The 19,511-nt window shown below is 37.0% G+C and overlaps 1 protein-coding gene across 3 annotated transcripts in view; it reads left to right on the top strand.

The window, feature by feature from the left end:
• KPNA3 (karyopherin subunit alpha 3) overlaps positions 1 to 19,511 on the top strand; it is a 52,078-nt gene that overhangs the window by 29,190 nt on the left and 3,377 nt on the right. For all 3 annotated transcript variants that reach the window (XM_057367378.1, XM_057367377.1, XM_057367379.1), the window contains 14 exons: positions 3,295 to 3,384; positions 3,579 to 3,608; positions 3,698 to 3,750; positions 3,835 to 3,930; positions 5,930 to 6,015; positions 8,855 to 8,941; positions 9,352 to 9,521; positions 10,630 to 10,674; positions 13,216 to 13,347; positions 14,488 to 14,616; positions 16,262 to 16,366; positions 16,492 to 16,563; positions 16,668 to 16,830; positions 17,743 to 17,837. In XM_057367378.1, coding sequence (XP_057223361.1) covers positions 3,295 to 3,384; positions 3,579 to 3,608; positions 3,698 to 3,750; positions 3,835 to 3,930; positions 5,930 to 6,015; positions 8,855 to 8,941; positions 9,352 to 9,521; positions 10,630 to 10,674; positions 13,216 to 13,347; positions 14,488 to 14,616; positions 16,262 to 16,366; positions 16,492 to 16,563; positions 16,668 to 16,830; positions 17,743 to 17,837 — 1,353 coding nt within the window. The remainder of the gene's footprint in view (positions 1 to 3,294; positions 3,385 to 3,578; positions 3,609 to 3,697; positions 3,751 to 3,834; positions 3,931 to 5,929; positions 6,016 to 8,854; positions 8,942 to 9,351; positions 9,522 to 10,629; positions 10,675 to 13,215; positions 13,348 to 14,487; positions 14,617 to 16,261; positions 16,367 to 16,491; positions 16,564 to 16,667; positions 16,831 to 17,742; positions 17,838 to 19,511) is intronic.

Genomic DNA, 19,511 nt, shown 5'->3' with positions numbered 1-19,511 from the left:
AAACTGCTTCCATCAGGAAATAGTTCCCGGTCTCAATTCTCCAGAGGCACGTCCTTCAGGTCTGGTCTGCTGGAATAAGTCTTCTCTATTGTCTGCAAACAGTCATTCTCAGKCATGTTATCAAATAATGTGGGTGACAAAAATTGTTGCAGGGTTTACAACAGAAGTTGTTTTCAGGGTAACATCATCCTGTTCCAACAACACAGATTGGTAGTTAAGCATTCTGCTTGGGGAGAGCCAGTGTCCCCCCTTTTGTTCCAGCACAAACACCACTGCATGGGATACATACACGACAATGTGCTGCCTAAGGGTGAATTTACGGGCCTCCTGTATCAGGATGACAGTTGCTGCTACAGCCCTCAAACACCCAGGCCACCCTTGGCTAACATTGTCCAGCTGTTTTGAAAAAYAGGCCACAGCTCTTCGATGGTCTCCAACATGCTGTGCCAGTACCCCCAGAGCAACACTGAGTCGCTCATATGGAAAAAGTTCAAAAGGCTTACTTAAGTCCGACAGCCTCAGCTGCTCCAGCTGTTTAAATGCAGCCCTTGTACTCTCTGTGGACAATAAGATGGTTCTCTTTTCGGCTGCCTTAAGGGTGTCATACAGAGGTTTTACCTGTAGTCTTTTCCAGTTCTCCAGTTCTTTTGCGAGCTGGCTTTCAGTTTTCCAGGTGAGCTGGATCTTCTTCCCTGTCTCAGTATCTCTCCTCTCAAAAGCAAAGAGCTTTTGATTAATTTTGTGCACAAGGGTAGGGGTATAGGAAAAGACAAATTTCAAACCCAAAACAATAATCCACTCGAGTTCATTGGTCAGTGTAGTCATGGTTCCCTAACTGGGAATTGAACCTGGTAACAGCAGTGAGAGCCCTGAACTACTACACCACTAGGGAATGTAATCTGACCTTGTCTCCTGTTCAGAGGAGCTATCTGTATTTGGCTTGTCATAATTGCCTTTGATTGCAATTGTTTCTCCCTTTGTTTTGGCACTGCTCGTTCGGTCTCCCCCGTTCCCTGCTTCCGTGATCCTCCCCTGCTGCTCTCTTCTCCTTAGTGAAACCATCTCCACCCAGTCTTTCTGCGATTGACTGTAAGCTTGTTCTCTGTTTAAAAGTATTGCAAACAAATCCACATATCTCAGCTCCTCATACCTGCTCTGGACTGTGAGTTCTACCAGTAACTCAGTAATCAAGTCATTATCCAGACTCCCAAAATGTGGCCATCTCCTTCCAGTTCTAAGACCTAAAACTGGCCAAACACATGTGCAGAGTCTTACTAACTCCCCCGTTTTCAGAGCTGCCCTCTTCCCGGTTAGAACCCACCAATGTTTCAGTATTACACTTAATGGGACTTCACAGGGTATCTGAATAATTTCAGAGGATGATACACACCCCATGTTCTGTTTGTAGATGTAAAGCAAATAGAGTTGGAAGCAAGATTCGAACCTGCGACCTCACCCCCCACTACAAGTTGCAGCCTAACCTATATTGCAAAAGCAGACCAGAGAGAAAGCAGAAGCGCATGCATGCAAGAAACCTGCCCTTGCTGGGTCTCACACCATCACCCTAGCAGAGAGACCCAGCCCCTGAGCCTATCAGCTGCATGCTGCACTGAGCCCTGYAGCAGCTCTCAGGCTCTGTGTGGATACAGYGAAGAGCATCCTCTTCTTTCCACACCCCTGTGGGAAAAGGAAATTTCCTTATCACAGAAAACCCACTTTTACAGGGCCCCMCTGGCCACAAAACCACCCTCACCAACCCTTGTGCTAGCCTTGTGTTGGATTTCTTTGAAGTTCCTGGTCTCAGCTCTGGGACTGCTACTCCCCCTCCCAAAGTGCTAGCAAAGGAGGTGTGCAGCAGGACAGGATGTTGCTTTCAATCCCAGAGCTAGGACTCGGTCTTCTTTTTGTCCCATCTGGGGTGCCAGAAAAACTGTTGCCTTGAAAGGCCAGTTTTTAATAATGACACAGACACGGTTAAGGGGATAAAAAGGGTCTTACCTTGGTATTTGAGATCCCAGGTGCACAACTTGATGGCAAAATGCACACCCGTGTATAGCATGGATGCAAGTTTTATATGTTTCAGGAATTAGCATATCTATCTAGGATTCCCCAATAAGAAACTTAACAAATGCAGTAATGTCCCCCTATTCTAATGAAACCCCCCCCCAGATGAGGCCAGAGCCGAGTTTACACAAGATGTTCCAGACAGAAGGCTTCACCCAACGCTGGAGCCTCGGGTTTAAGATAGCACAGGGCACACTGACTCCTTCCTCAGGATGTTTGATTTCTCTGCCCAGCAGAATTCCTAAAYTAGGCTGGAATATCAGGCTCCAGGAATTATAAGCATGTGGGCTAAGAGGTACAGGCAGATGCATAGAGAGTACAGAATGCGTAAAAAGGAAGAGCAAAAATCATCAAGCATCAGTATAATAGGTTTCTTCAAGGTGTTAGACTGTCTCTTACTCTTTTTCGACATTTTGCTTCATTAAAAAATGAAACTTGAATGTGCTTGTTAAAAAGCCAAAACCAAATATAAAAAGATGTTCAGATATACATACTGCACTGTCATCTTCCATTGCCCCTTCTGTCTTGGTACATCTAGACATACCGAACAAAATACAAAGTCTAAAATTCAGAAAAGACTGCTTCATAGCTTTTGTGTAATACTTTTAATACATTTTATGTTTGTAAAAATGTGTAAACAACTGATTGTTTTCTTTCTTTTTAAATTATGGTTTTATGTCTTCAAATTGTTACATTAGAAATGTTGAAATGAAATGCTAACTGAGTACTTTACCACTGGAAAGGTAATTTTATTCTTCTRTAATTGCTTAAAGGAAGTAAGACTGGAGGGTGTTTTAAGTCAGAAATTAGGCTAACAGCGTGATCGGAAAATGCAAGTGTCAGTGCGCATGGAGCAATGCTGCTTCACACACAAGATGCAAATAGATGTGACCTGGGAGCTTCAAAACAGGTTTAGCTGAAAAAGAATTTATGTGTGGTTAAATGTTAATGTCATGCAGAACTATGAGTATTGTAATTGTCTGTTAGAAAAGCGATCCCCAAACTGTAAATTTTAATTAATTCAGATGTCATGGACTGCCATARATCTGTCTGATTAGCAAGCTGCCGAATTCTTACAGCTGAAATACTGCAAATTCTGTTTGCAGTTATAAATGCCTTTAAAAAAAGGTAATCTTATCTATACTTGCATGTTGAAAGGGTCTATTATGTATCACCACCCTGGATTAATAAACATTTAAAGTGGCTTTATTTTTTGTCATTGCTTTGCAGAACAAAAGAGATGAACATCTTTTGAAAAAAAGAAATGTTCCTCAAGAGGAAAGCTTAGAAGATTCTGATGTGGATGCTGACTTCAAAGCAGTAAGTTACTTGATTCTGGAAATATTTTTAAAACTTTGCCCATGTCTTTAAACAATGTATTCTGCTGTCTTGCAGTTATTTGAAAGCAAATTTATGAACTGATACACTATTAAAATAAGTTTGCTTTTATTAAATGTTTATGAAAGCTGTAATTTATCAGCAAAATCACAAAAATGTTCTTTTTTCTTTTCCAGCAAAACGTAACACTAGAAGCTATACTGCAGGTACGTTACATTTAACTTCTTGTTTTAAACTAGAAGATCATGTTCTGTGCATTTTTAATTTTTACTGTGCTTCCTTATTATTTTTTCAGAATGCCACAAGTGACAACCCAGTGATCCAACTGAGTGCTGTCCAAGCTGCAAGGTAAAAACAAATAAAGATACAGAATCATGGTTTATACATATTTTTTGTTATGAAAGTTACTAACTTTTGCTTCTAATTTCACAGAAAACTCCTATCCAGTGACAGAAATCCACCTATTGATGACTTAATAAAATCTGGAATTTTACCAATTCTGGTAAAATGCCTAGAAAGGGATGATAAGTAAGTATTCTTCAAAAAATCTTAATCTTTACTGGAAATTTTTATTTTAAAAAATCATTATTTGAAATAAAACTGAGGATGCCAGTGCCATATAATCTGACAGAGTGTATCACATTTCATGATGATGAAACAAAAGTTCTCCAGGAGCATTTATTCTGCCACTGAAATGTAATTTAATTTTTTAGGGCTTGTTTAAGCATATCCAGGTAATGGAGAAAACCTTACTTCGTTTCTCATTGGTTTTGAATATTTCAGCTTTTTACCAGGTGCTTCTAAGAATCCTGCCACAGAGTTGTTTGTGTACTTGCGTCAAGGCAGAGAACCTGCCTGGTTGTGAACAGGGGTCTTTTCTAGAATACATTTGCCTTTTTCATGAAGATTATTAGTTAAGTTATTAGTTTCTTTCATTCTTGCTGCAAAATATTTCCTTCTGGCTCTCTGCTGTTCTCTTATGTGATGGTGCAACACAGGGAGCATGCTCTCTGTTACAAGTCTTTACTGGAAAACAAGAACTTCAGTAAAGAGGGTAGAGAACACCGAGCATGTAGTTACAAGAATTTAATGACACATAAACAACAAAACATCCATATTCTACAAAGCTTGASCCCCTGATTCAGATAGATGGGGATTAACACAATTGAGGTATATATTTTAGCCTGTCTTTGATCAGAGGCAGACATAAATGTATTTATAGTATTTTCATTTTCAATGTTATTTTTGCATCTATGAGAGCTAGAAAATTCAAAAATATGGTTTGATATTTTTGGTATATTTTGATGGCTGCAAAAATACAAACTGCAAGTAGGTTTTTTATTCTTGCTTGTTTAACAAAACAGTTGCTTAGAAGGCAGCAGCCAATAAGTTTCAAATCAGGAAAACATTTTAAATTGGGTCTGCTCTAGAAGTAGATGCTTTGAAAATTCTTTTAATTTTAATTTTCTGCTAGTTTTTGTATGATTTACCTTTGTAAATGTTTAATAAGTCTTTCAAAATTGAACTCAACATTTTCTTAAGAAGTCCTTTTAATTGTGATTACCGCATAATATTTAGTAGAGTTAAACTATGGAAAGACATTGTATAACAAATCATTAAAGTTGTTGCTCATGCTATACTTGATAGCTTATCACAAGAGAAAGAAGCAAGACTAATTTAAAACTAGAATTTTAATGCACTTGATCCTGCTGACACATACAATTTGTTTTTACCTCCTGTTTAAATCTTTTGCAGTCCCATCCCCATTAAAACCTTAAAATGCTTTGGAAATTAATACACAAGAAAGAGTTTTGAAAAAGCAGGTATTATGGCTATATATAAAATATTTCGGATAAAGACACAAAAGCCATGGAAATGAAAAACAGTTACCTAACAGTAAATAGTCTCTGTTCTTCCTAAATCCAGACACTGTTGTGCTAATGACCATGGGCTGTAAACTCTTTTGTATCTTCTACAACTTTTAGCCTTTTAGCATTTGCTCAAACAACAGCTTTCATGCAAACTGTTGTACTAAACTGCTGTTGGCATGGATAATAGTTGATACATCTTGGGAAAGATGTTCTCCCTGCTTTCATTATGTTTGTAACTAATTTTATCTGTCTTTTAAGTCAGGTGTGATGTTGTCTTTTCATACTGATTCTAGATCTTTCCCCTGTCTGTGATGGAGCAGAAACATGTCTGTATCCAAGTATACCAGCTTGCACTTGATCTGGAATGTAATCTTAGAAAAAGCAAGTCTGATTGATTGTTTGGATTTTTATGTTACTAATATTAATTCAGTGATGTATGGTTTACAAAAGGTCATAGAATGTAAGATCTCCTTTGTCTTACAGCATTTCTCTTGAAATGTTCAGGCTTAGATACTGGGGTTTGTTTAATTTTAGCCCAATGGTACTGCCTGAATGTAGAATATTTCAGATGGATACAACTAGTAATACTGAAATTAACCATAAAATAGTCTTCAGATCATTTTTCAACTTACTAGTATAAAATTATTTTGTTACAGTCCTTCATTACAATTTGAAGCTGCATGGGCATTGACTAACATAGCATCAGGCACTTCTGCACAGACTCAAGCTGTTGTACAGTCCAGTAAGTATTACAATATTGGGTTTCTTGGGAAGATGGATTTTGTGGGGAAAAGCAAGTATTTTGATAACAAATGCTATTTCTTACCAATACCATTAAAGAATTAAGTAAATGTTTCTCCTAAAGATTTATCAAAGGTTTCTGAAATATTTCTACATTTGCTCTTAAACATTAATCTGCTTGTCACGGGCAATTAATGTTGAGGCAGTAAGATAATAATGATAAAGGAGATGATGACAGATGATACAATAAGTATGACAAAAATCTTAGTCCTTTCTCATTCTTGGTTTTATTTCTGAAATCATGTGCCATTAGTTGTTCTGTGGCTAACATTTAAGTTAGGAATGAATTCTTTCTACCTCAGTGCTATGTTCATAAATCKTATTAAATACATACAGTTATGTAAGTTTGTACATTTAAATACATTGTTAAGAAAATTACCATTCTTTCCTTGTCTATATGATTAGTATCTCCTGTACACACAAGTTCGTTGTGTGCTTTCATTACTTGTTTAACCAGACACTGAGAAAAGAAAGAAACTTTTAAGTTAATTGAAGATAAACTAATCCAATAGATTTTTCAGGGTTCTGTGTATAAAGGTTTTATGGATCAGCATATATAGCTTTAAAAAATCACCTTTATGTTGACTACAGTATGTTGTTATTAAACAGTAGATTCTAGATAAGAAAACATAATAAAGTGTCTTTATCATTTTGATACAGGAAAGCTCTGACTTAATTATTTGATTTTCTTTTTAAAGTGTATGAGCCTGCCTTTCAAAGCAAAATGCTGGTTTATATGTTTTTGTGGCTAATAAAATAGCTTATTAATTATTACATTCAGAATTGTTAAGATATAGGAGCAACAGAATAATAATGCTTATCAAAATGAGCTTTATATAAAAATCCAAAGGCTTTAAAAAAAAAATATCTTAAATTTGTTTCAAGAACTCCTGATGTGATTTGGGCACCTCTGTTTTTAGATTGCTTTTCTGGTGTCTAAATACTTTTGAAAATCTGCTCCCTAATTTTTTCTTCCTTCTCAACTTGTTCATTGGTTAATCATTGTTTTCTTTCTTTTTCATGTCCCACAGTGTTACCCTGTTTGAATGAATCTAACAGAAAGGATGTTTATGGTATTATTTGCAGGAAAAAATCTGGGGAAAAAAACCCCTCAAATTGAAAATTAAAAGTAGAACAGAAGTATTTAAAACAGCACAAAAAGCATTGCTGTTACTTGACCTATCTAGGAGGTGTGTCTCCCAAAATCTGTTTAGTTAATGCTTGAAAAGAAGAAAATGTACAAAAATGACTTTAGAGAATCAAAAAGCATTTTACTCATGACAAGAAAATGGATGAAGTTTAGTCTCAGTCTCGCTGGTTTGACTGGGAGATGACTAAGGGAAAACAGCCTCCCAGCTCTTCTCCTATTAGATAAGGAATGGTTTGAGGAAACAGCCATRGAGCCTTGCAGGTACAGTAGAGGCTGCTGCAGCCTCCTTAATACAGAAGAAGGCAGCCTCCTGCAATCAAGGGAGACAGATGGTACTTGGAAGGCCCAACACAAGAGAAGTACTATATACACAGAACAGCTCTTGGCAGGAGCAATTAATTTTTTGAGAGTGGTAGGTCAGATAACTTAAACTTAAGCTCTCTCAGGTTGTCTTCCTGTCTGAGTGCTATTATGAAATAACTTCATTCCTGATTTTGAAAGCATACCAGAATCGCAGTCTAATATAAATTACATATCTGACCCTCTTCTCTGAAACATGTTGAATGCATGTATAGCTGTAATCTCAGTAATTGTGGAGAAGGAAGCAGAAATATTCCACTTGAGCTAATGGAAGTGGGATGATTGTTACAAGAGTGTTCCTAAGCAATAGTGTGTTGCTGTCCCTGCTAGATTGTCAGTTATAGGCAATGGCTGAATCACTCATCTGGGCTAGGGAAGGAATTTTAGGTTGTCCGTATTCTTCATTGCTCTGTATTTTTCAGGAAAATACATCACAGTTTTTTGGCTTATCATCCCACTACATTACCAGCACAATATTCATTCACATTTGCTCACAAATTGTATTACAATTTTAAAAAATTTCTGAAGCTATTTGTGCAAGAAAAAAATACGCTTTAACAGTGTATAAATTGATCTAGTTTATTCAGACTACTGCATGAGTACAATCATGTCTTGATTTAAAAAATCACTGCAAGAATTACTGTCTTTCAAGCAGTATGAGTTGTCTGAAGGAAAAAAGTGCATGAGAATAGTAGCAGGATGGTTTCTTAGCTCTATTAAATATTATTTAATTCCACCGAGAATGATGTCTAAAATCAGTACCACTTCCTTAATTTGTATATTGCTGCCATTATATAAGAGCAAATTAAAACATGTTTTGGACTGGCAGATGGATGTAAATCTTCTCTGCATATGGAAACTAACTATAGCCACCTCTTGGGAGGAAGCTATTTTCTTAAAGTCAAGATAAGACGCATGTTTGGACATGTAGCCATGTCATTCTGCTTGATATGTGCTGTGATCCTAGAAAAATCTGAATTACCAGGACATGAAACCTCACACCTGCATACTTGAGGGTCTGCCTGTCACTTTGAGGAATATGGGGAAATGTTTAAATGTGGGGGACATTGTKGTTTAATAAATCTGTTCTCAAGTCTATTTTTCCCTTCTCTACATATATATATAGAAATGTTTAACTGAGGTTTTGTGCACCCTTCGTAGTAGAAACAGGTATAAGCATGGTGGAGAATGTGTTTTGTGCAAATCAGTGAAAATATTGCTCATACATGAAGATCCAATATTAAACAAATCCAATCTTTGCATTCTGCAGATGCAGTACCCCTCTTCCTGAGACTGCTTCATTCACCACACCAGAATGTTTGTGAGCAAGCTGTCTGGGCTCTTGGAAATATTATAGGTAACTTGTTGTTTTAATGATTTGAAATCAGGGAGCATATCATTTTAGAACTTGACTTTTTGAACATTGGCATTATCATAAGAGACTATGTTTCCTCTGAATTCTGTGTGTTGATACAATATTTTAAAAAATATATAATGTGGCCAGAATGACATATGTACCTCCTGGTACATTTTTTCTTCTAAGTAACAGTATCACTTGCTATGCAAAATATTAACAGGATAAATTTTGTGTTTCCTAAAATATACATACATAACTGTACGTATGTATATTAAATTAAATATGACCTTTTAATAATTGACTATTGGTGAGGAAACATAGAATTTCAGTATCCCAACATGTCATTGCATACATTTCAAGATTTTCCATTTTTAATGTAATTTTTTTTGCAACAATTTTCATTTCTGTAGGTGATGGTCCTCAGTGTAGAGATTATGTCATATCACTGGGAGTTGTCAAACCTCTTCTGTCCTTCATCAATCCCTCCATTCCCATCACCTTCCTTCGGAACGTCACATGGGTCATTGTAAATCTCTGCAGGAATAAGGACCCCCCACCGCCTATGGAGACAGTTCAGGAGGTAAATAAAGAATTATGAGACAGATAATATTTTACACTCTGGGCTAGAGGCCTAATGTTTTACATTGTCATGAATTTTTGCATTGTTTTGTCACTGCACAGGTCTTGTGCCACTTACTAGTTGTTAGATGAAATAATTTGACCAATATGGTGGTTCTTGCTATGGCTGTAATAACGGTATTTGTAACATCTGAGACTGAGTAAGACTGAAGTGATGAGCTATATGTTATAATGGATATAGTAAAAAATCAACACTCTAGAAAGTATTAAAATACTTAGCATTACATGTTTTCACTAAACAAAAAAGGCTACAAATGTGGTTCTGTATGTAGAAGAATTCAAATGTAATTATTTTCAGCAGGAGGAAGCGCAAGTAAGCTATCAAATATAGTGTGGTTTGTGTTTCAGCTTGGTGTGGACATGCGGTCAATGCCAAGTCCAGTCTGAGCAGAGACCCTGAAAATCCTTTTAAACTGGTGAACAGAGCAAATGCTCTGCTGATAGGCATATCAAGAGTAGGCATAGTTAGTGAAATKGAGCTATTTGACTAGAACTGTAGTTGTAAGTAAATTTCTTGATTTTAAGATAATTCCAAAAGTGTAGATAGTTTTTGAAGCCATCTAAAATGATGCTGTTAACAGCTAAACTTTTTAAGTGAAGCAGAGAAACAGGGAAACTTGCAAATAATGCTTTACTAAATAAAAAACTCTGTTCTGTTCTAAGCAGTTTTATATTTTCTCCTCATGTGATTATAATAAATAAAACTTTAATCCAGGAAGTTTATATATTGATATTAGGCTAATAATTTTTATTGTGTGTAAATTTTATTGTGTGTAAAAAATAGCAGGGGGTTGTCTTATCTCTGTCATTTGCTTGTTTTCCCTCAAAACAGAGTCTATACTGTGTGTGTAATATAGTACTCCTATTTTTACAAGTTTTAGATATAATATACATTTTTATGCATACTTTGGGAATGACGAGCTACTAGAAGATGTGTGATTACAATGTACTAAAGTAGATTCAAGCTAAACTTTGTGATTGCAGCACTTGGACTCATAATTTTATTGCCAATTTTGTTCTAATGTAATAACTGATGAACTTCTTTTCAGATTTTGCCAGCATTGTGTGTTCTCATTTACCATACAGATATAAACGTAAGTAATTTCCGAAGTTTAAGATATTTAGATTCTTTGTTATCTCTAGAAAGATAATGCTACAGGTTTGTGTTAAAGTAGTAAACTTGGGTTTGTGTGTTAATTTATGTATAATTGAGTCAYAAATGCACAATTAAATATGAAGAGTAATGTAATTGTAGTCATTCAGAACACAAAAAAAAGTGCAAATACCATTTCTGAAATACCTTTTGTAAAAGATGGCAATTTTATCCTGTATATTTGAAATACCTTTTAAAAATCCTATCTTGTGGAATTGAGCAATAAAAAGTTACATTGCCAGCTTTACCATCAGCTGCATTTTAATTCTGCCCCAATTTATAATTTTGCATAGATGATCTGTAATGTATGTTTAAAAAAAAATGACATGTCATTCTATATGTCAATCCTGTCAGATTTACCCTTATGATTACAGTATTTGACTTTTGTAACCTGTTGGGTGCCTGACTTTGCAATCTTTTTACTGAAGAAATCAAATATGAAAATATATTAAAATCAACAGCAATTAACTATTGTTTTGTGGCACCTTTGGCAACCTTCAGTTTTTAATACTAAACCTTTGGTACTACCCACATTCATGATTTTTGGGTTTACATGTACTTTTTCCAAGTAATGTCCTAGGGGCCTTACCTCATGAAGCCTTTATTTATTGGGACCTCATAACAAAGATCTGTGCAATCTGATCAAGGAATATTGAGCTGCTTTTCTCCTCCTTCTGTCAGGACTTTATAATCCCTATAGTGATCCTTTAGTTTAGGGAAGAAGGAATTGAACCCTTTAGTTGGTTTTGGGGATAAAATAAAGCATAAGATTGGCGGGACTGTCATTTGTTGCTTCAGCACTGTAGTAGTGGTGTTTCTGCTGCTTTTTAATGGTGAAGTGGGCTTGGCTCCACAAAATATTTGTACAGTTTAATCTGGGGTTTTGCGAGRGTTTTCCCAGTGTAACATGAGTGGGAGACAGCCCATTGTGACTTCTCAATGCATAATTTGGACAAAGCTGAATGGAATTCGTAGGAAAACTAAATACACTTCTAACCTGTCGGCTCTTTTTCCCTGCCAAATTTTAAAGCTTTTGCAAGCAATGATTGTACGCGAGCTTATTGATGTAGGTATGAAACTGTGATGCCAGATTTTAACTGATCTCAATTAGGGTGTCCATCATTTTGATCCTGAGAGTCAGGTGCTAGTTTGGAGGTACGAGTCTGGTCCCAGCCTCTCTGTACTGGAGCAGCAAACCTATCTTTGGAGATGAGTCAGTGATGCAGGTAGGTCAGCCCACAGTGCTGTGAGCGCTTCTAGCAGCTGCTGCTCTCGTCACTAGCAGGGCTGTGGGGCAGCAAACTGGTGAGGCACCATCTCTCACTGCTTCTGCTGCCATAGTGGCTCCACTGCAGCACATTGCGCTGTGCTCCGTGGCACAGGAGATGAGGGCAGCAGCAGGTCGTGGCAGGAAAGCCTTTGGGCTGTGCTAGCTGGCATCCAGAGCTGAGTGGAAGCAGCCTGTAGGTCAGGACTGTGAAGTCCTTCCTACATTCTAGTACTGCAGTATTCAGTTGTTTTCATAGCTGGAAATTTTAAATTGGTATCTGTTTTAAAAGTAGACTTGGTCCAGGTACCTCATCAGATTATGTCCTTAGTGGGGTCCAGATTTCTTTTCCAGGAGTTCCTAATATCCATCTCTATGTGATGTCATATACCTCTTTCTGATGGCTTTGTTTCTGCTTCRGGTATTGCATTTCAATTACTAACTTCTGTGCCTGTCTTTTTTTAGGGGTCTTTCTAATAATTCTTATCATGTCAGTCTTTTTTTTTTAAGCTTCTCAGATGGCCCTGCATGATAGGCATTTCTCTGTGGGTTTTGCTTTGCTTGACTACTCAAACAGTTGCCACATGACAATAGTTGTGAGTCCTTTAGTTGGTGTAAGAAATCCTTTCCTTTGCTGTGTTTTTTATTCTTAATATGAAGGCAGGAAAAAGTATACATCCAGAATGGTTTGCAGTTTCACTTCAGAACTGCGCTATGGATCCGAAACGCTAAGGTGTCAGATGGATTAGAGACTAAGGGAATTAATGTATTCTGTAATCTTAAAATACCACTGCTGTGATTTGTTAGCTGAGCTAAGGAGGCTGTATTTTCTTCAGAAAGTTACTGGCACAACTATTTCCTTGAGCTGGTTGTCTATCTTGGAAATGCAAATCAAGCCCAAGAGTTTACCTTTGTGAGATGATGTGTGCTGTCACTTTATGCACCAAAATGTGGTATTTAATTAAAAAGTAATTTGAGAAGACATATAGAAATTACTTTGATGGAACAAATGGCCCTGGTTTTGATAGTTTTACATAGTTATCTAATATTTTACTGATTAGGTCTCATCATAATCATATTTAACTTTTTCCTGTAACTAAATTGCATGTTTTTCCCCTTTCCAGCCCCAGGTTAGTGGAATGTTGTTCACTAAATTAAGCCTTAATTATACAGATTTTTGTGTTCAATGTGTACCATGTTCTCTTCACTTTATAGATTCTTGTGGACACTGTTTGGGCTTTGTCCTACTTAACAGATGGTGGAAATGAACAGATACAAATGGTGATTGATTCGGGAGTTGTACCTTTTCTAGTTCCCCTTCTGAGTCATCAGGAGGTTAAAGTTCAAGTAAGTCTGATTCAGTTGTGTTTGAATAGTCCTTTGTATGCGATTCACTAAAAAAAAGTGCATTGAAGTATTRGTGGAGTTAGTGAGATGAACATTTATAGCTACATTTTGTGCATGTAAAACTGAAGGAAAAATGTTACCTACACTGGGGAAAAAAATATTAAAAAGAAAACTCAAGCAAAACAGTACTAATACAGTTTTTATTTAAGTTACAGGCTAAACGTTAACTTTCGTTGTGTGATTATCTGGGGTGCCTCCCTTTTTAAGTCCAGAAATGTTTAATGAAAACAGATTTTACATTTTCCAGAATTCAAGTAATAAGTACTTTCTATTGCTGCATACATGGTTGTGCATATTCTATATGAATACCTTGTGGACATGAGTATTTTGGGACCTTTAGAGAATTTGCAATACTTGCAAATGCTGAGCCCTTTAGTAAAGTAGATTTGTAACTATGAGGCAGGTTAACGAGCTTACTTGATTAATTTCAAAGACAATGAGAAACTGGAAGTTAGTTAATGTGTACTTGGTTTTTTATAAACCATCTGCTGTAATACAGAGCTCTTTTGTGTATCTGCATTTCACRTGTTTGTTTAGTTTGTACTTTGGATGAGATTTGGCTGTTTTGAAATTTGTCAGATTAGTTCACTTGATGAAAGAAGTCTCTCCAGTATTCTGTCACTTGTAAACCATTTACTGATAAAGATGTAAAGTTCCTGTCTGAAAGTCACCTGAGACTCAGTAAGTAGTTGTGAGGTTTTGAATGCCCTAGTGAGGAGCTGAATGGAGAAGTGAGCAACCTCAGCAGACATAGTCAGAGCCTGGAAGCTGTTATTGGAATTGTAACACACATCAGGTACATGATGAGTTAATCTTCGGGTGTTTTAATATTCTTTTTATTTCTAATCTTTGCACTTTGAGTTGAGCTGCAGTTCATTTATTCCATCATGTGCTGTGTCTTTTGATGAAACAGTACCCGTTTTTCAGTATCCATTGATGTAGTTCAGAGGTTGAAGTGCTGTATTATATTTTGCAAAGTGTTTTTATAAAGAGACATCTTAAAATTATMTTTGTTGTAGCATAAGTAACAACAATGTCTTTAACATGCAATTTTTTTTCCTTCCCACTTTGGATATTCAGACAGCAGCACTGAGAGCAGTAGGCAACATAGTAACTGGTACTGATGAACAGACACAAGTTGTTCTCAATTGTGATGTTTTGTCTTATTTCCCACATCTCCTGACGCATCCAAAAGAGAAGATAAACAAGGTATGATTTTCTTCTTCCTAGCTTAGTACCTTTTTTTAAAGAAATAAAACAGTAGCCTGTGGAATATTACAGAAGAATTTCCACAGCTGTTATTTCCAGCACGTGATCAATTTTGTATAAAGATGCAGCCTTTGAGGCTGGTGCTTAATGAGGACTGAAACCAAACAGCCATAGTGAGTATGAATGCATTGGTGTTGATGCCTCATGCTTTCTGGGAGGATTGATGGGTTTTGCTTTGGAGTGTGATAGTTCTAATTTACAAAGTAAGTCGCTAACTTCAATTAAAGTTTTTTGTAATTTTGGCGGAGGCCAGCGAGTTGCATAAGACTTACCCAGTTTTCCCACTCCACCTTTTCATAGTCATTTCATTTTCTTGATCATCTTCACCTTCAAGGGAGGAGAGTGTACCACTGTCCTTTCCTGAAAAATGTCTCTGCATTTTCTCTCTTTCCTTTTGGAAGAAATAACTTCACTGCTGCAAGCATTGGGTGGAATAGGGAAAGTTTGATGAAAGTGGTCAGTGCTTCCTTTTCCAGAGTTGTATTTCATGTTATTTGCTTTTTTTAGATGATTATGCCATCTTCCATTGCAAAGATAGTCTAACTGAGAAGGCTTTTTTGTTTACATTATGTGATTCCCCCATTTAGTGTATCATTTAGGAGAAATCTATTTGTGAGGAATCTGTTTTTTCAGACCCTGTCAGCTGTGAAGATCTCTCAAGAAGTTGTCTTTGACAGTCAAACTGATGTGATTTATTTTTGCCTGTCCATTTAGCTCTCACAAAAGAATGATGAAGAGCTCTTTTGAATGCCAAGGAATTATTTTTGTACAAGAAAACTCTAGAAATGCTTTCAGTTTTGTTTCAAGTCTATATTGAGGCAAATAGAAATAAAAGCACGATACACATTCTTAAAGAAGTGGGAACCTATTATAGTTTTTTTCCTGCAGTGCTTCATAATTGCCTGCTTGCCACATCTGTCTTTTACTTAAGATTGGAGCCTTTTTGAGATGTTTTTGGATTGCCATGACAAGTATACTCCTTTGTAACTGGGAATTTGTAACTGCCATGAGATAAATGGTAGCTATGCAGATGAACCTCCTGAAGGAATAACTGCTGAGCAAAGTCGCAGGACAGTGTGTCCTGTCTGATACTTGAACAGGCTTTGTGGGCACCACTTCATGTTTCAGGAAGAAAACAGGAGTTGAAGTCTTCCTTTTGTCTTAACAGAGGCTATTACTGAGCTGTCAGTAGCATCATTACAGGATAAGTCCTTTTTTTATGATGCTTTACCAGTTTTCCTATTTTCCTTGCAAAACCAGTGGAAAGTTTAAAGCTTATCTGTGACTCCAGCAGTGCAAAGTGAATATAAGACTTAGATCAGTATTGCTCCTGACGTACGAAGACACTCCTTGTGTGAGAATCTGACTCCATGAATCATCATTAATTTTACATTGATTCCTGTTGTCTTTCACAGAGCAATAAAAGTTTGTGTTCTAGAAGTGCTACTGAGGAGGGGAGGCCTGTTTAGTGATTGGTCATGGTATGATTTTGGGTTTGGAGATGGTTAGGTTTGGTTGGTTTTTTTTTTTATCTGCTGACTAGTTTTTAAAAGTGTTTTGCTTTTTTGCTTTTGTCCCATTGTAGGAAGCAGTTTGGTTCCTTTCCAATATCACAGCAGGAAACCAGCAACAAGTTCAGGCTGTAATAGATGCTGGGTTAATCCCCATGATCATACACCAGCTGGCTAAGGTCAGTCAAGCTATACAAGTTGTCATTCTCTTTTTATAAATCTSACATGAGGAGTTTGTGATTTTTACTAAGTTTGACAGATATTTCCTTGCTGATTTTAATGAGCTATTAATTTTGTTTTTCAGGGGGACTTTGGAACACAAAAGGAAGCTGCTTGGGCAATTAGCAATTTGACAATAAGTGGGAGAAAAGATCAGGTATGTGTAGTGGCATTTCAAGTTGTCACTAAAATGTTGCACATGCAGCCATTTGTGTAAGAAGCACAATGCTGAAAGCATTTTTTTTGTTTTTAATCATTTAGGTTGAATACCTTGTACAACAAAATGTAATCCCACCATTCTGCAATCTACTCTCAGTAAAGGATTCTCAAGTGGTACAGGTGGTGCTTGATGGCCTGAAAAACATCCTGATAATGGCTGGTGATGAGGCTAGTACAATAGCTGAAATTATAGAAGAGTGTGGAGGTAATAGCTTMTTAGACTTCTAAAAATTATAGTTTGCTGGATGTTATTCTGCCTTCCCCTTGCTGCTGTTGATTTTTACTGCAGTGTTATTTACCGTGGGCTATTTAAATAAACAAGGGAGACTTCTCTAATGAGAGAAGTTACCTTTTTTCTATTTAGTTCAGTTTGGCGATGGCTGTGTAGAGGCAATTGTTGCAGGAGCTTTCTGTAACTTAGATATTCTTCAGGTTTCAACAAGATTGTAGTTATTTTCATTTGATAATTACACATACTTTTCCCAGTGGTRAAATTCATGATTCTTGCTCTAGTTCATTGCCTTGGAAGCAGTTTTAGGATCATAATTTCATTACAGACCAAAACAGGRTGAGGAGCTTTTTGATATCATGATCCAAGTTGTAACATATGCTAATTAAAGTATTATAGTAAAGAGATACTGAAGAACTGGATGTAATGCACTGGAAGCTTTTCCCTTGTGCTACTCCATATCCAGTTTGTGTTATTCCATATCCAGTTTGAAAATGGGGCTGGTGTTTTAGCTGCTTTATCACCTTGCTCTTTTAGACTTGCAGGCAACACACAAATGTAGCCGCTGCTTTTTGGTGATACATAGAAACCATAATAACTAAGCCAAAAGTTATGTAGTAGACAGAAGTTTAAAAAAATGGAGAGTTTTATCTAAACAAAGAGAAGACTCCATTTCCTATTGTTCATAAAATGGAGTATCCCATGACATGTAAAGTTCACAAACTACTTCTCGTTCCACTTAGCTGTGTAGATAATATTTTCAAACTGAGCTACATATTTTCTAGTRTGTTTCAGTACTAATGTTTAATCATTTTTCCTATTTTTTTTGGAGTAGACAGTAACTCTGGTTTAATCTTACAAAACTCATCTTCATTTTCTTTTTTTCAGGGTTAGAGAAAATCGAAGCCTTGCAACAGCACGAGAATGAAGACATCTATAAACTAGCATTTGAAATTATAGATCAGTATTTTTCTGGTGATGATGTAAGTATGCTAAAGATGGAAAAGTATATGCACTGTGCTGTTAGCTTAGTAAGTACATTGTCCCTGTTCCTTAGTTCCAGGGGTCATGAACATACATTATCTCCAAAGTCCATTTTCCTGGTCCTTGTTCAGTACAGTTTCCCTCAATTTAAAGTCTTCAAAGAGTTTCTCAATACCAGGACTTTTCTTCAGCAAAATCAAGAGGATTGCTCTAGTTTTGCCTAATAAATTGATTGATGCTGACTTAACTTTGTCACATTGACATGTTATTACTTGTGATTAGAATCTAAACAGTTCTCTGGCTCTCCTTTTTATTACGCTTACATCAGTCTTTGGAAGGGGCCCCAGATCCTTGCTTTCCGATACATTTTTGTATTTCAGCTTTGTATTTGCTGAGTCTGGATTCTGCAGTGAAGAGTCATCAAAACTATTAACACTTTCTGTAGCTGATTGATCTAGACCAATCAATATTTTGTTGCGCCCAGATAAGGTATTTTGACCCTCTGATTCTAGCTCCTCCTGCTACTCGCTGCTTGTGAGTCCCTGAGGCGCATTTCAACAAGCAATTCGAAGACCAGTTATYTTTTCTAGGCTGTCCAGGGTGTCTGTAGTTCTGAAGCCTAACAGAACTACATTTTCAGTTCTTCTCTTAAACTGAACTCTCCAGATGCCAAGTCTAACTTCAGGACTCAATAATTTACAATTCATGGGCCTATCATATGATTGGGAAGTTAGTCACCAGAGGTTAAGGTGTGTGAAAAGTTCCCCCTTCCTGAAGCGATCCTGTGAACAGTGTCTTAGAGTCTCCATAGAGACTATGAGACTTCTGTGTCTAACTGAAGAGCACAGTCTGGTTGATGTGGGTAGAAGAATATCCCTGTTGAGGTTCGTATTCCCTTTTGTGCATTTACTTCTTACATTAATGCAATTTAATCTATGCCTGATTGACTTGAGTGTGCCTCCTTTACTCAAAAGCAAGACTTCCCTTCAGATTATTATATTGTTACTATGTTTTCCGGAACTTCTGAAACTCAAAATCATGGAAATTCTGTAATTGCTCCAGGGAGACTAGATTAGTTATGTTAGCCTCGTTGGCAGTGTTAAGATGGACTGTCCAGGAGTATTCTTGACTTCTCTCACTTCAGAATCTTCTGTATTCTCATGAGGTATTGCTGGCTGCTTGATGTCCTTTATTGCTAATCCCATCTGCTCCTTTTCTGAGCCCTGTAAAGTGCACAGCCTGTACTTCAGGACCAGCAATAACACCTTCCTGACTTCAGTTTCTTGTGGTAAAGGCAGGTGAACTTAGGTAGAGTTACTTTGTAGTATCCCTGCAGAAGTGCTAATTTATCAAAACACCAATGTTTTGTGAAGCATTCTGGAACCAGACTTAGTGTTCCTGTGAGCATGACATGCAGATTGTTGCTGTCACCAAAGGCCTTAAGCTCTTCCCTGCACTTTAGACTGCGTCACTTGAAATACAGAGAAAGATATTGGGTGGGTCAATTCTGATATCTGCACTGCTRCAAGTCTTAGAGTGCTGTTCAGACCTCCCCACTTGGCTCTTTCCTGCTTCAGAATTACGCACAGTCTGAAATCTGTCTCAGAGAACAGGTGCAGCTGGTGATCTGCAGGAGGAAGGGTAGAGTTTGAAGCTGTGCATTTTGATCTTAT

The sequence above is a fragment of the Malurus melanocephalus genome, unplaced genomic scaffold (assembly GCF_030028575.1).
Source record: "Malurus melanocephalus ecotype Western Australia unplaced genomic scaffold, MMel_1.1 scaffold_78, whole genome shotgun sequence".
In the NCBI taxonomy this organism is placed as follows: Eukaryota; Metazoa; Chordata; class Aves; order Passeriformes; family Maluridae; genus Malurus; species Malurus melanocephalus.
The sequence above is the reverse complement of the archived record's forward strand: the minus strand, read 5'-3'. Positions and strand labels throughout refer to the sequence as shown.